The sequence below is a fragment of the Pollicipes pollicipes genome, unplaced genomic scaffold, assembly GCF_011947565.3.
Source record: "Pollicipes pollicipes isolate AB1234 unplaced genomic scaffold, Ppol_2.1 Scaffold_6138;HRSCAF=7277_pilon_pilon_pilon, whole genome shotgun sequence".
NCBI classification, from domain to species: Eukaryota; Metazoa; Arthropoda; class Thecostraca; order Pollicipedomorpha; family Pollicipedidae; genus Pollicipes; species Pollicipes pollicipes.
Genome location: NW_023596818.1, coordinates 11,695,728 through 11,708,746, shown reverse-complemented (window position 1 = coordinate 11,708,746; position 13,019 = coordinate 11,695,728). Strand labels below are relative to the sequence as shown.

The following is a 13,019-nucleotide window of genomic DNA, read 5'->3' as shown; positions in this document are numbered from 1 at the left end:
CAGCCGGCGGAAAAACGGACCCTCGACTGCCCCCAGACCGACGGCGGACCAGCGGCGGGCGACGGAGCGCTAAAGGTCACCGTGAGGTCGCGTCTGACCCGCGCGGTCACCGTCTGCCGGACAGCGCCGCCCGCGAGACGGTCTGCGCGGCGCGCGGCGCCAGGTTGGGTGCGCTGAACCGTGCACGCGGTCACGGGCCGATGCGCTGAGTAACGCGCGCAGAAGCCACAGGCGGTCACGGCAGACGGCGTTAAAACTCCCAGAATTATCCCAGCAAAACGGGCCGGCCACGCTGCAGCAGCTGCGCGCTCGCAGCGCGCCTCGCCCCGACAAATAACCCCCGTCGAGGTCACGGAGCACGAGCCTGATTACCCGTCGGCGACGCCCGGCCTGTCCAATCACGGGCCACGCCCGACGAGCCGCGCCGCCGCGCCGCGCGCCGGACCCCCCGACCCGAGATGGCCGGGCCGCCGCCGGCGTGGGCGCGCGCTGGCGCCACCCACGGTCGGACAATCAGACACGCCGTCAAACATGTTGTCCGACACGGCCGCGCCCGCTGGTTTACGGCGCGTTCAGCCGGCGCTCGAGAAGCCGATCACACCGGGCGCCACCGTTAACGAACGGCTGACTCCCGTTTTACGCCCCCACGACGTGCCGCCCGGTGCGGCGGGGGGGGCGGCGAGAGCTGATGAGGCGGGAGGAGGCTCCGCGGCGAGAGCATGGACCGTCCGGAGTGTGGGCTCCAAAGGCCGGCAATGCCTGGGGCGGACAGGACCGTGAATCCGCCACGTGGCGTGACAGTGTCCCCGGTCAGTCTGCGGAGTGAGGTTCGCTTGGCTCCCTCTGACCCGCCAATCCCGTCCTGGCTGTGACCAATGACCCACATTTGATAAATAGGGATCTCCTACCCTCCCCCTGCGCCACCGAGGCAACCGCTGGGACATGTAACCAGCCAATAATATCCTCGACGCACACAGCTGTAGCTCATAACCGTCAGTCACAACCGTGGGTCAACACAGCACTCGACTCAGGTCACCGGTGAACCCTGCCGCTCCTGGCACAACTGCGGTCTACAAACCACGCAGGATGACAAGTCCCGGCAAAAGAGAAAAACAAACTCGCATCGTAACAATTTAAGCATATTTCTCAGAAAACGGGAGTCCGCACCACTAGCGGAGTCCGCTAGCCAGGTGCAGGCTCCAGTGCCCACCACCTGGGTCCAAAACAGGCTCACCTCTCCCGTCGCCGACCGCCCAGGTCACCCACGCCTGCCTCAAGTCCCCCCGCAGACCTCGTAAGACAATGGGCAGGCGGGCGTGCCGCCACACCGCCCCCCCCCCCGCCACCTCCCCACAACCGCATACAATCACAGATGCCGACAAAGCGTCAGCTTGTGCGGCACGGACAGGAAAGCCGGCTTCGGCTCTGTGGGCCGCGACAGGCGGTATTCTAAACCTGGGTAAAAGACATCACAATGTCGGAGGTAAAGCGCAAATACGGCCAAGCATTTCTGATGGTCTGAGACGCTTGGTTACGCGCCACAACAAAGCACAGACACCGAAATTCCATTAACCTACCAAAAGCCAGTGAAAAGTGTTCTGTTTGCTCCCCGTCTTCCCTTATTTTAGTCTCCTGCATCCATTCAACGCGACTTTCCCGTGAAGAAATCGCGAGCAGGCACGAACCTGAACCACAACGGAGACTCCCAGCCGGCGCCTGATATGGAATCACAGAAAACAAACCGCTGAAAACATGTGCCGCCCGCTGCCGCCTGTCAATATCCGGACCGGATCTCGGCATGGGGCGCCAACGGCGCCGGCGCGCCAGACCCGGAGCGGCCTGGTGATAGGCACCACGCAAAAATGCAGTCACCGGCCGACAGGCGGTATGAGCGAGGGCGGCGGGATGCCCGCGAGATATATAGCAGCAGGTCGTTAACAGGCAGATGGGTTGGATCACCGGGTGTTGTGTGGAGGCAGGCCGGTAATCAACCGCACGGTGATGTACTGCTCGAGAGCGGGAAGGAATGAGACGATATCCCAGCAGCAGCGTCCACGGCACGGGTGGAGAGAGGCATGCGAGACGATGATCTGGCAGGGACTGAAACCACTACATCCAACACAAGGGCGTAGAAAAATTAGGTACAACGACGAAACAGACACGGAATTCAAACAACTTCTCAACAAACAAGACGCGCATACGGAAGATATGGATGTCCACGTCATGTCGCCTGCGGTCTCCCTCATCGAGATCTCCCGCACCTGGGTCTCCATCATCTGCACCGCACCCACGTCTCCCGTTGGTCGGTATGCCGCCTGGGTGGCCAGTGCCCCGGCCGCCGCTCGGGCACCGGTGCACCCGCCGCGCAGGGAGCGGGCGACGGCGCCGGAAGCGGCCGCAGCCGGTGAGAGCGGTGCCGGCCGCCTTGCACGGGGGCCGCCACCCGCCCGGCCGGCGCCGGGAGCGGGTCGAGCCTGAGCGCATCGGCGGCGAGGTCACGCGTCGTCCGGGGGAGGAGGGCAGCAGGGGAGGGACGCCTGATGAGGGCACAGCTGAGGCACGGCCCAGGTGGCTCCGCAACCCTCGCCAACTTGTTGACCTTAGCGGGCTCCGTTACCGACGACACGTCTCTGCCTGGCCCTCTGACCGCCGACGCCCGGGACGCCGGCAGTCTTCCGGCGGTCATCCAGAGAGACCTTGGCGAACGCACAGCTGCATGTGGTGACGGAGCCGGGCCACCAGAAGAGGTCGACGCCGACGTCTTAAGGGCGTGGTCGCACTGTCTGCCGGGGACCCTGATGACCCGGCGGGCGATGGACCCATGGCCTATTCATGGAATCCGCGAGCAAAAACTGAGCGGGGCACAGTGAGGCGACGGCGAGAATGAACTTCACTTTGCCGCGGGTTCCTTTCCGAAAGGATCAGATGCCGAGGCGACATTTCGGCCTTCCGACACCCACGGAGAAAATGCATTAATTACGGCTCTAACGACCGCGCGAGACGGCAAGCCCTTCCTAGCGAAAGGTCATCCCAACTTGGTTCAAAGCCGACTTGGGATGAATGCAGCGAAATTTGCATGCCGCCAGCGACGGCCAAGTTAGGATGTCTCGCCGACGGACACAGGCCCCTCCGACCGTATAAAGCCGCACCATCGCGAAACGCAATTAATCAACGACCGCTCACTGCCCTAAAAAGTTCCGAACATTCCTCGGGCGGATTTTTCCGAGATAACGGCGCCCAAAACACGCCGACCGGTTCGGCCTGCTCTTCTCCGGGCCGATCATGTCCTTAAACGGCACGCGGCGTGCAGGCCACTCAGCCAGCTGGCTGGCGCGCCGCGCCCGCCCACGGCCGTGCGCACCTCGGCGGCGAGCCTCTGCCTTGCCGCGGGTGGCGCCCTGCGGTGGCATCCCACCCGAATACAAATGGTCCGTACAAAGCGACGCGTGTTTGTGGAAAAAGCCGTCAAATGGACCGCGGCTCAAGGGGCCGCGCCGCGCCGCGCGCCGCACGCACGCCGTCGGTGAAAGCTCCCACGCATGTCCCGTGCAGGCGGCGGCGGCGGGCGGCACCCGGCCGCGCGGCGTACCCGGCGCGCTTCGCCGCCATCTGCGACGAGGTCGGCGCGCTCGGACGCCGGCCGCGCCAATCAGCCGCTTTTGCCGCGCATACACAATGGCGCGCAGTGGCGAAACCGGCGCGGCGCGGCGCCGTGAAATCGACAGCGGCGCAACTCGTCTGCGGTCGGCGCCGCCGCAGCCGCGGGCTGGCGCAAATCGTCCCGGACCCGTCCGCTCCACAGACGGACCGCCGCGCTCATCGGCGGGCGGCCTGCGCAGCGTCACGACCGACGCACGGGCGGCGAAGCTGACGCACAGGCGGCGAAGCTGGCGCGCGGTCGCGCCGCCGGTGACCCGACGCCCCGCCGCTTCAGTGTGATTTAGACGGGCGGCGGTTTTTGTCGCCGCGTGATGCGTCGCCGTGATGGATCGGGCGCTGTTTCGTCAGCGGCGGTGGCGGCGGTGGCGCGTCGGCCGCCGGCCGTCGGGACCCGGCGGACCGTCGCCCGAGAGAACCGCATTTGTCTCCCACGGCGCGGAGTGGTCCAGAATGCTGCCGGCGCAAAAACGCACGAAGGCGGGCTTTGTTCGTGGCGGAGGCAAAACCGGCGCAGTGTCGCGACCTGTCGACACCATAGCGGCAACGAGACCGGCGCAGCGAAGCGCACTGCTGGCTCCAAGGGCACAAAGCAGGCGAAAACCGCGTTCCAACGCAGGCTGTCAGAGCCCGAGGACTCCCACGAGCACGGGTCCCACGGGTCAGCGGCGGCACCAGTTTGACAGAATGCTGAAGTTGCCGGCAATGGGGCCAACCATCCCGGCGCCGGGGCCGCGCGGAGCGTGCTTCCCCCAGCCGGGAAACGCGACGGCCCAATCTTCCAAAGCGGCGACGCGATTCGAGCTGCTCTCTCCGGCGATCCATGACGGACTGACCTTTGCGCGGCGGACACGGGTCGCTGCCGCGGCGCGCCGACGCCGGCAAATCAATGCACGCACCGGGACTCGGTGTCCCGCCGAGAGACCAAGTCGGACGCGGTGGACCGCACCGAGGCGCGTCCCGCCGGCCGCCGCGCCAGATGTGTTTTCCTTTTGTGCCGGCCCAATCAGCCGTGCTGAGGCAATATTCCGAACAGAAACGTGAGCGCGCGATGCATCACACTTGGCGGCAGATTACGCAGGCGCGCTTGTCTGGCGCCGCGGTCTAATATGAATGGCCAAACGCGGGTAATTAACGGCGATTCTGGACCGGCCGAATAAGGTGTGGTCGGGGACGCTGGCAAAGGCGAACCGCACAGAGCCAGTCCCATATCTGTGGCATGTTTAGACAGCGCAGGTTCTGACGGAGAAGAACTTGAAGCGTTACACCCAACCCTACATCCATGCCGGGAGAGGGACATCAAGCCGTTCGAACTAGCTGCGTCATCATCCAGGTACGACCAGTGTCGTTCTCGGAGTTACCAACGCGGCGCAAAGGAACACTCCGTCGCCGACCGATGCCGTCGCCCCTCCCCCTAGAAAACCCGACTGCGGAACTCCATTATCGACACAGCCTCGACAGCCCCCAAAGCCGCTGTCCAGACCCGCTCGGCAGCTTGTTCACGGCGTGTCGCTATCCGACGAGGGCGACGCCCTCCAAGGCTGGCGGTGGGGAACAGGTGGCGTCATCCCAGAAAGCCGCCGCATCCAAGAAGCCTGTCGCATAATCTAAACGGTACTTGCTGTCAACGCGCCAAGAACACGGCATCACTTCATTACAGCTTCTGGTAACTTTTCACTGGACAGGGCGCCGAACGCCGCTCGCCGTGACGTCCCGGGGCGTGGCCGCGACACACGTCATCGACGCACCTGGCCGCGGTCAGAAGACCCTGACCTTTCCCGGGGCGGGCCCGCTCCAGATCGGCGTGACGTCACGGGCGGGGCTGCCGAACACGTCATCCACGCACCTCGGCAGCGTGCTCCACCCAGAGACGTCCGTGCGCGCGCCCAAACACGGCCGCGACCCCGGCGCCGCCCACAGCGGCCGCCCGAGGCGCGGTATGCAGCGGCGGACATTCGGACCGCCGCCCAGCCACCTGCCGCCGACGGGACCAGTTTGGGCGGCGCGGGCCGGCGTCCTCCTCCCCGCCGCCGCCGTCCAGCGCCGTCGAGCCGCCGCCGCCGCGCGCCATTCCGACAACTGCTCGCGAAAGCGACGACAGCGCCGCGCGAAGACGAGCCGCTGAGCCGGCGGCGGAGCCTCGGGTGCGCCGCACCTGAAGACGCCCGGCCGGCCCACGGCGACCCGGCCGGCCCGGACAGGTAGGTGGACCCGGGGCGGGTCCGGCACGGCCGCGGCCGCGGCAGGACGGTCGGGCGGCACCGGCGAGCGCACGCGGCGCTCCATATAAGGCGCGCCATGCACGTCGCCGGGCCGGATCCTCCGGCCTGCAGCGCGCCATGGAGCGGCCGACGGCCTTGCAGCTCTGCATACGAGTGTACACACGCGGCGACCGCCTGGTCGGGCGCGGGTGCTCCGGCGCGGGCCTCGCTCCCCTCCGGCGCGCCCGGAGACCGAGGGCCGGCGGCGGGGTGACTCGGGCGCGCCAGCTGCGCCTCCTATGACATCACGCCGACGGCGGCTGGATGCCGGGGTCGTGGCGTCAGCGAACGGTCGGGCCCAGCTGAGCGGGGCGATGACGGCCGGACATGGCAGGACAGCGGCAGCTGGACGGCTCAGGCTTGTTGGGAACAGGTTCACGATTCCGAGAGTGAAGTCTTAATATAGTGCACGGGTCTGCGTGGGCTCGGGCGTTCAGATCACTCAGCTGTCAGCACGAAACCACAGGAGTGACCGCGAGGGCTGCACTGAACTCGTAGTGGGAACGGGACGAAAAGGCAGCACGTGGCACTGACGCTGTTCAAGCCGAAGTGTGTGGGGGGATGGGCAGCTGCAAGCAATGCTTCAGCATGTCAAAAACAAAGCGTAGTATCCAATCGCATACCAAAACTGAAGTGGACCCGCTCAGAGGCAAAAGCCGACATGCGACGCCACGAATAGTCCAGCTGCCACCAAGAAAACCCTTCAACACGCCCACGACCAGGGGTCAGCTGGAATTTCACGACCGGTAAATTATGTCGTCCAATGCATTACGTACGCGGGCCGCCCTGACACATATAGGCGTTATCATTATTCCGTTCAGAGAATCAATCAGACGTGAGGACCACAGCTAACGACCAACCACTCCATTGAGAAAATTAATCCGACGCCGAGATAACATATAATGACCGTCTATCTAGCTCCCACGACCGAAAGCGAAAAGACTCCGATCGCGCCCCTCTCGATCAGCTATCATCACGGAGCTCTCATTACTATGTGTGGCCACACAGTGACCCGAATCGCCCTAATAAGACGCCCACCGCGCTCCGCGGTCCGCCCCGTCGCCGCCGACACAGCCGGCTCCGCCTATCACATGTCGCCCCGGAGTCACGTCCACGGCGCGCACCGGCCTTGGCCGGGACACCTGTTTACGGTGCGACCCGACCTGCCGCCGTCGCCGGGGTACGGCCGAGGCGCCGAGCACGTGCACCTGCGCGCCGCCCAACGGCTAAATGACACGGCGGCGCCAAATTGCAGGCAAGGAGGGGGATCCCAAATGTCAGGTGCTGCGGGTGCGAGTCATTCATTAGCATTAATTCATGATGAAGTCATTCACTATGAAGGAATGTCATTGCTATTCTGATTGCCACCGGCCAGCCGCAAGAGGGCGCTCGGTCGCTGCGCAGAAGCGCGCACTGTGCACTTTTTAAGGCATCGTCGGTACCTGGGCATCACGACACCTTGACCACGCCGCGGCCTCGCTCACGCCAGCCCAGTAACTGATGGTAGACCACCGTGGCCCCCGACAGGCCACCTGAACATTTCGGATCGCCGAGCTGGTGTTCGTCGGCGCCTAAATATTTTGGCAAGCCATCTGCATCCTTTATCTCTACGGCACCCATGTCCCGTGCGCCGAACCTTAATAGCTATCGCCACCTTGACCTATTGGTCTTTCGCGTTGGTGTCAGCGCCTGAGCTACAGCTGGCCGAGAGAGGTCACGGTAAATTACTCAGCATGATTACACCGGCCGTTGTCATCAGCGACCCTTCCATCAGCACGCGACAGCCCAATAGGGGCGTCATGACTGAACTGTGCGCGGCCAAGCTGCGGTCCAGTGCTCTGTTTCGAATGTGCCGACGGACCTGGAAACTGATCTGGCCAGGAGATGCGACATGACCGCGGTGTCTGGACATGTGGCTGTGGTGTCACCTGGCTCGAGCCCACAAATGAAGCCTGAGTCCGCCTAAACCTGCTCTGTCTCTCGCCCGACCCGACCTAGCGACCTGACCTGACCCCGCGACCTGACCTGCGGCTGCTGCGGCTTCATCGGCACGAACACGTGCCCGTCGAGCGTCTCCACGGCGCTCTCGAAGCGCGTCTTCTGCTGGCCGCGCGACAGCGTGGTCGTCTTCTTCACCACGCGCATGGTGATGGACTTGACGGGGCCGCGCAGCTCCGCCAGCTCAGTCTCGCTGCGCCCGAGCGCGCGCGTCAGCTCCATGCCCGTCGACGCCGCCTCGCGCAGGTTGTCGTAGTCGTCGGCCCGCCGCCGGCTGGGCAGCGTTCGGCTGCCGGCGTGCACGCCCGAGAGCGACATGGCGCACGTGACGGACCGCTGCGTTCGGGCCGAGACACCGGGCTCCGCGCCGCGCCGCCGCCAGCAGACGACTGACGCGCCGCCGCCGCGCCGCCTCCCAGCCGCGCGCGCGCTTATGATAATGAGGCGCGGCGGCGGCGCCGGCGGCCGTCGCGCCCACATGGCCGGCCGGCGGGCGCGGCCGCTCTCGGCGCTCACGCACAGTGCGTGGGCGGAGCGGAGCGGACAGGCGGCTGGTGACAGTCGCCAGCCTCAGGCTCCGTCGGATTCTCTGACGGGCTCCCCGGTGAGGGGCGGGCTCTCGTGGGAAACGAAACGTCGTGGTTAGCTAGCGCGACCGTTGCAATGTCTTGGCAACGGGGTGTTGCAACGTGCAAATGGTAATTAATACCCGACCAATCGCTCCCGCCGACACTTGTCGTCCAGATGTGTGCCCGGTACAGCACATGGCCGACACACGAGGGTCCAGGCCAGCACACATGAAATAAAGCCGACCGACGCCTGTCCCAAACATCTGGAACCAGGCAGACCCCGGGTACTCGGGACGCGATCAGGTCAACCTGCATCGCAAGGTCAATCAACGGCGGCCCAGTGACGGTCTCAGCCCCCACCCACACGCTCCGCGTGCAGTGACGGACGGCGGCACAAGTGTGCCACCCCGGGGGTCAGTGCTGGGCCAGGCGGCCAGTGACAGCCCCAAGGCCGATCCCCACCCGCCGGCCAGTGACGGACGGCGGTACAGGCGTGCCGCCGCGGGTGGCGGCCGAGGGTCAGCCGCGCGCCCACACCGCTTTCGCCGCGGCCCCATCAGCCGACCGGCGCGCCGAGCAAACACTCTGGTGACCTCCGACGTCGCCGGGGTCAGTCCGCCGACGGACCGCGAGCGGCGCGCCCTCGCCGCACCACGCCAGGTCAGAAGCGGGCCCGGCCACCGCGCGACCGCAAACGCAATCCGCCACCGCCGGCAGATCACCCAGCTACGCCCCGGTCGCCACCAGGTGGCAGCGGGCGGCGCGGCCGCTCCGCCGTCGGCCGCCGGACGCCGGGGCCGGCGCCCGGTGTGCGGGGCGGCGGGCCGACCCCGCCGTCGCCGCCGGACGCCCAGGGTCGGCGCCCGGCGTGCGGGGCGGCGGGTCGGCTCCGCCGTCGCCGCCGGACGCCGGAGCCGGCGCCCGGTGTGCGGGGCGGCGGGCCGACCCCGTCGACGGGGCGAGGGGCGCCGAACACGCGCCATCGATCGTCGGTGCACGGCCGTCGACGGACGCGGTCAGCCGCCGCCGCCGGCGTCGATGGCGGGGCGGAAGCCGCGGCGATGCAGCGTTTGGCGTTTTGCGTGCTGCGAGGGTCGGCGGCGACGGCGGATCCGGCCGCACTGGCGGCGGCACTTCAAGGACAGTCGAGCGAGGCGGGGACACCTGCTGCTGTCGGCGGAATTTTGCTGTTATTGAGGCTTAGACTTAATAAGGCTTAGAGGCGCGTCTTAATACGTCTTAAACTGCAACTGTCTTATATTATATTATATATAATATAAGATTCTTAATTATATTATATAACTGATATAATTAAGAATCTTATTATATAGATGTCTTAATTATATTACATAAATACGTCTTATACTTATACTGTCGTCTTAATACTGCAAGTCACTGCGTGCTTGCAGTGACTCTTACTAGTGGACCCTGTTCAGCGTCGATAATACAAAAAAAGAAGCAAAGTTCAATCGTGTCTGTTGGCTTAGATCGGTTTTGACAGTAAACCACGGCAGTGAACGGGATTGGGCCAACCCATATATCTCTGTCAGCAAGTATGCAGAAAGTCACATCACTCTCCTAACTCTCGTTGTACATTTCGTTTTACTAGTCTGCCCTTTACGCCGTAATATTTCCCTGAAGTTTTGCCATTAGCACCGACCCGCAGGAATCCAGCACGACACAAACGCACTTTCACTTGGCAGTGTTTTGTTCCATGCGCCACGGTCAAAGTCAAGACGTAAAAGCGGCCATATTTCTAGCATTGGGATTTGCTCGAGCTCAAACTCCGCTCCAGGAAATCACAAATTCCAGCTCGTTCCAGGAGAAATACGATAACACCACCTGTTGGGTGCGTCCAATCTCTGTCAACCACCGCCTGGAGTAGAGTCTGGGGGTAACAGCCACGATCAGCCGTCGAGAACGCGAGCAAATCTGACCTGACCTACGCGCGGCCGGCCGTCCGCCGCCGGCTCCGCCCGCCCAGAGGCGGCCACTGTCACCGGCTAGCGCGGCCGGCAGGCGGCTGATGACGTCCGAGTGTCCGTCCCCATGTCCACCCCACGTGACCCAGAGGCTTACACGACGCTGGAGCCCAGCGTTTGTCAGCTGACCATCAGGCAGATTAGCACTGAATGTGGCTGCCATAGGGGTTTCAATGGTATTACGGGCAGCTTTGTGCACGCCAAAGCCGTTGCTGATGCAAGGCATCACGACTTACCAGCATTGCAGGTTAGCTAATCCACAATGAACTACCGTCGTTTAGCTCGCGATCCGTAGAGCGATGCACATTGAATTGAGATGTGTTCATTTGAGAGATTTGCTGGCGGGGTTTCGAATGTCCATGGGCTATGCATGTCCAGCCCTACGGCCGTCGGCTCTTTTTATGCGCCTATTGTGGGCGTGAGGTTCCAGGCAGCTAATCGACCAACAGTCAGACATCCCCCAGCGACAAAAACGGCCGAGACCAGCGGTAGCCCGACAAGAGTCCCGTAGTCAAACATCAGTCAGACAGGCGGACAGGCAACAGACAGGCGGACAGGCGGTGCGCGCCGCCGGTGGATCGGCACGGCTGGGCGGCTCCACGCCGGCCGTGTCGTGACGCCGTGACGCCGCGCCCGTGACGGCGGCCCGGTCTGCAGACACCGGCGCCGGCCGAGGCTGTGTTTGGAGGGTGTGAGTCACCGGGCCATTATGACAGGCCGACGGGCCGCCGACCGGCCGGCTGCAGCGGGGCGGCGGCCCGACCAGGCCAGGCCAGGCCGGGGTCGGTGCAGACCGACGGGCGGCGGCTCCGCGCTAACGGTCACGTCTCGTCTCGTCTCGTCTCGTCTCGTCTCGTCTCGTCTCGTCTCGTCTCGTCTCGTCTCGTCTCGTCTCGTCTCGTCTCGTCTCGTCTCGTCACGTCACGGCGAGACCGAAACCATCGACGGGTCGGCCAGGACCCACGAGAGACAAGGAGAGCGGCGACGTCTCGGGACAGTCATGCGACGCGACACTGGGAGGACGCGAAAGGCGCTGTCGCCGCGCTGGTCACCTGAGCGCGGTTGTGCTGGGCGCTGGGGCGAAGTCCCGTGAACGGCGCGGCCTTCGTGTCCGGAAGGATGCCAGCGACCAGGGAAGATGACGTAGAGAGGCCTCTCTTCTAAAAGCCGTCGGAATGGGCAGTGGTATACGTGAAGAACAGCGACGCCCAGAGGATGGGTCGACCGCAGCGCATGGACCCCGACCTCGACCCGATCCGGCCAGATGTTGGCGTGACAACCGGACCGGGGTCACCGCGGCTGACCCCGGCCCGCTCGCTCCAGGCGAGCCGGCCGATCACAGCCGCCGCCGCCGCCGGCGCCCGTAACATGACCGTTGCTTCCGGTCGGCTGGATTCAGGGACCATCAGCTGATGCTGGGAGGCGGCGGCGCGAGGCGGGGGAGGGGGAGGGGGCAAGGACGGCCGGCCGTGGGTGTGGCGGTACGGGCGCCTGGTGGGCGCGTAAAACGTTACATTACATACCAGACATGGACAAACTTAGCCTCAAATCCAAACAGCCTGGTATTGGCGCAACAACACGCCATGCACAAGCTGAGCCCGTGAGTCTGATCTGCATTGCATCAGCCATATCAGCGCTGGATGAGGGGCCGTTTTCACACAAAACATGTACGTTATGAAACACATCAAAATGCATCAAGGGCAGCCCAAGTGAGCGACAGATAAGCAATTCTAATATCAGCGCTGGAGCTGTCGTCATGGGCCCCCACTACACGCCAAGCACAAACAACCCCAGACAACAAATAACCCCGGCAACCACTACAGCGCAGGTGAAACTTCCACCAGCCCGGCCCGGCCGGCCCAGCTCGGCCCAGCCGGTCCAGCCCGGTCAGTTCGGTCCAGCCAGCCCAGCCCAGCCCCATGCCCAGCCCCGCCCAGCCCAGCCAGCCCAGCCCAGGCCCAGCCCAGCCCAGCCCAGCCCAGCCCAGCCCAGCCCAGCCAGCCCAGCCCAGCTCAGCCCGGAGACCCAGAGCCAGACGGGCCGCTCCGTCGTCGCGGCGGGCGACCGCTCAATTGCCGCCAGTTACGGGCCACGGCCAGTCAGCGGACAAATGCCGGTAATTGCAGACGCCGTCCAGTCCGGCCGGGCGCGGCTCCGCGGGCGGGGAAATCAATGCCGAGCCACACACACACACACACATGTGCGGCCCGGAGCGCGGCCGTCTGTTGGCCATGTCGGCCCGCGGGCCCACTCTAGAACGGACAGATGCGACGCCAGGACCACCATGAAGAGGGAGAGAGCGCGAGTGTGGGGGAGTCTGCTACTAGTTGCTGCTCTCTAAGTAGGTAATGAGGGGGTGGTAACTGGAGCTGACTAATCGCATACTTCCGCAGTTGGTCACGACTGCCGCGAGCGGGAAACAGCTCTCTGGCTGATGGGTGACTGAAGAGACATGGGCGCTCGGCGGGAGTGGCCGACTGCCCGTGCGTCGTCCTGGGTGCGCCCCTGCGCCGGGTCGAGCCTGGAGAGCCGGCCGGAGTGCGCCGTCGCCG

At 64.7% G+C, this 13,019-nt stretch overlaps 1 protein-coding gene across 1 annotated transcript in view; it reads right to left on the bottom strand.

Annotated features, from left to right (window-relative positions):
- The window catches only part of LOC119105298 (plectin), a 70,941-nt gene extending 62,666 nt beyond the window's left edge, over positions 1–8,275 (bottom strand). The window contains exon 1 of the mRNA XM_037228765.1: positions 7,944–8,275. Within this exon, the coding sequence (XP_037084660.1) occupies positions 7,944–8,234 (291 nt within the window). The 5' untranslated portion in view covers positions 8,235–8,275. The remainder of the gene's footprint in view (positions 1–7,943) is intronic.
- Positions 8,276–13,019: the final 4,744 nt, after the last annotated feature.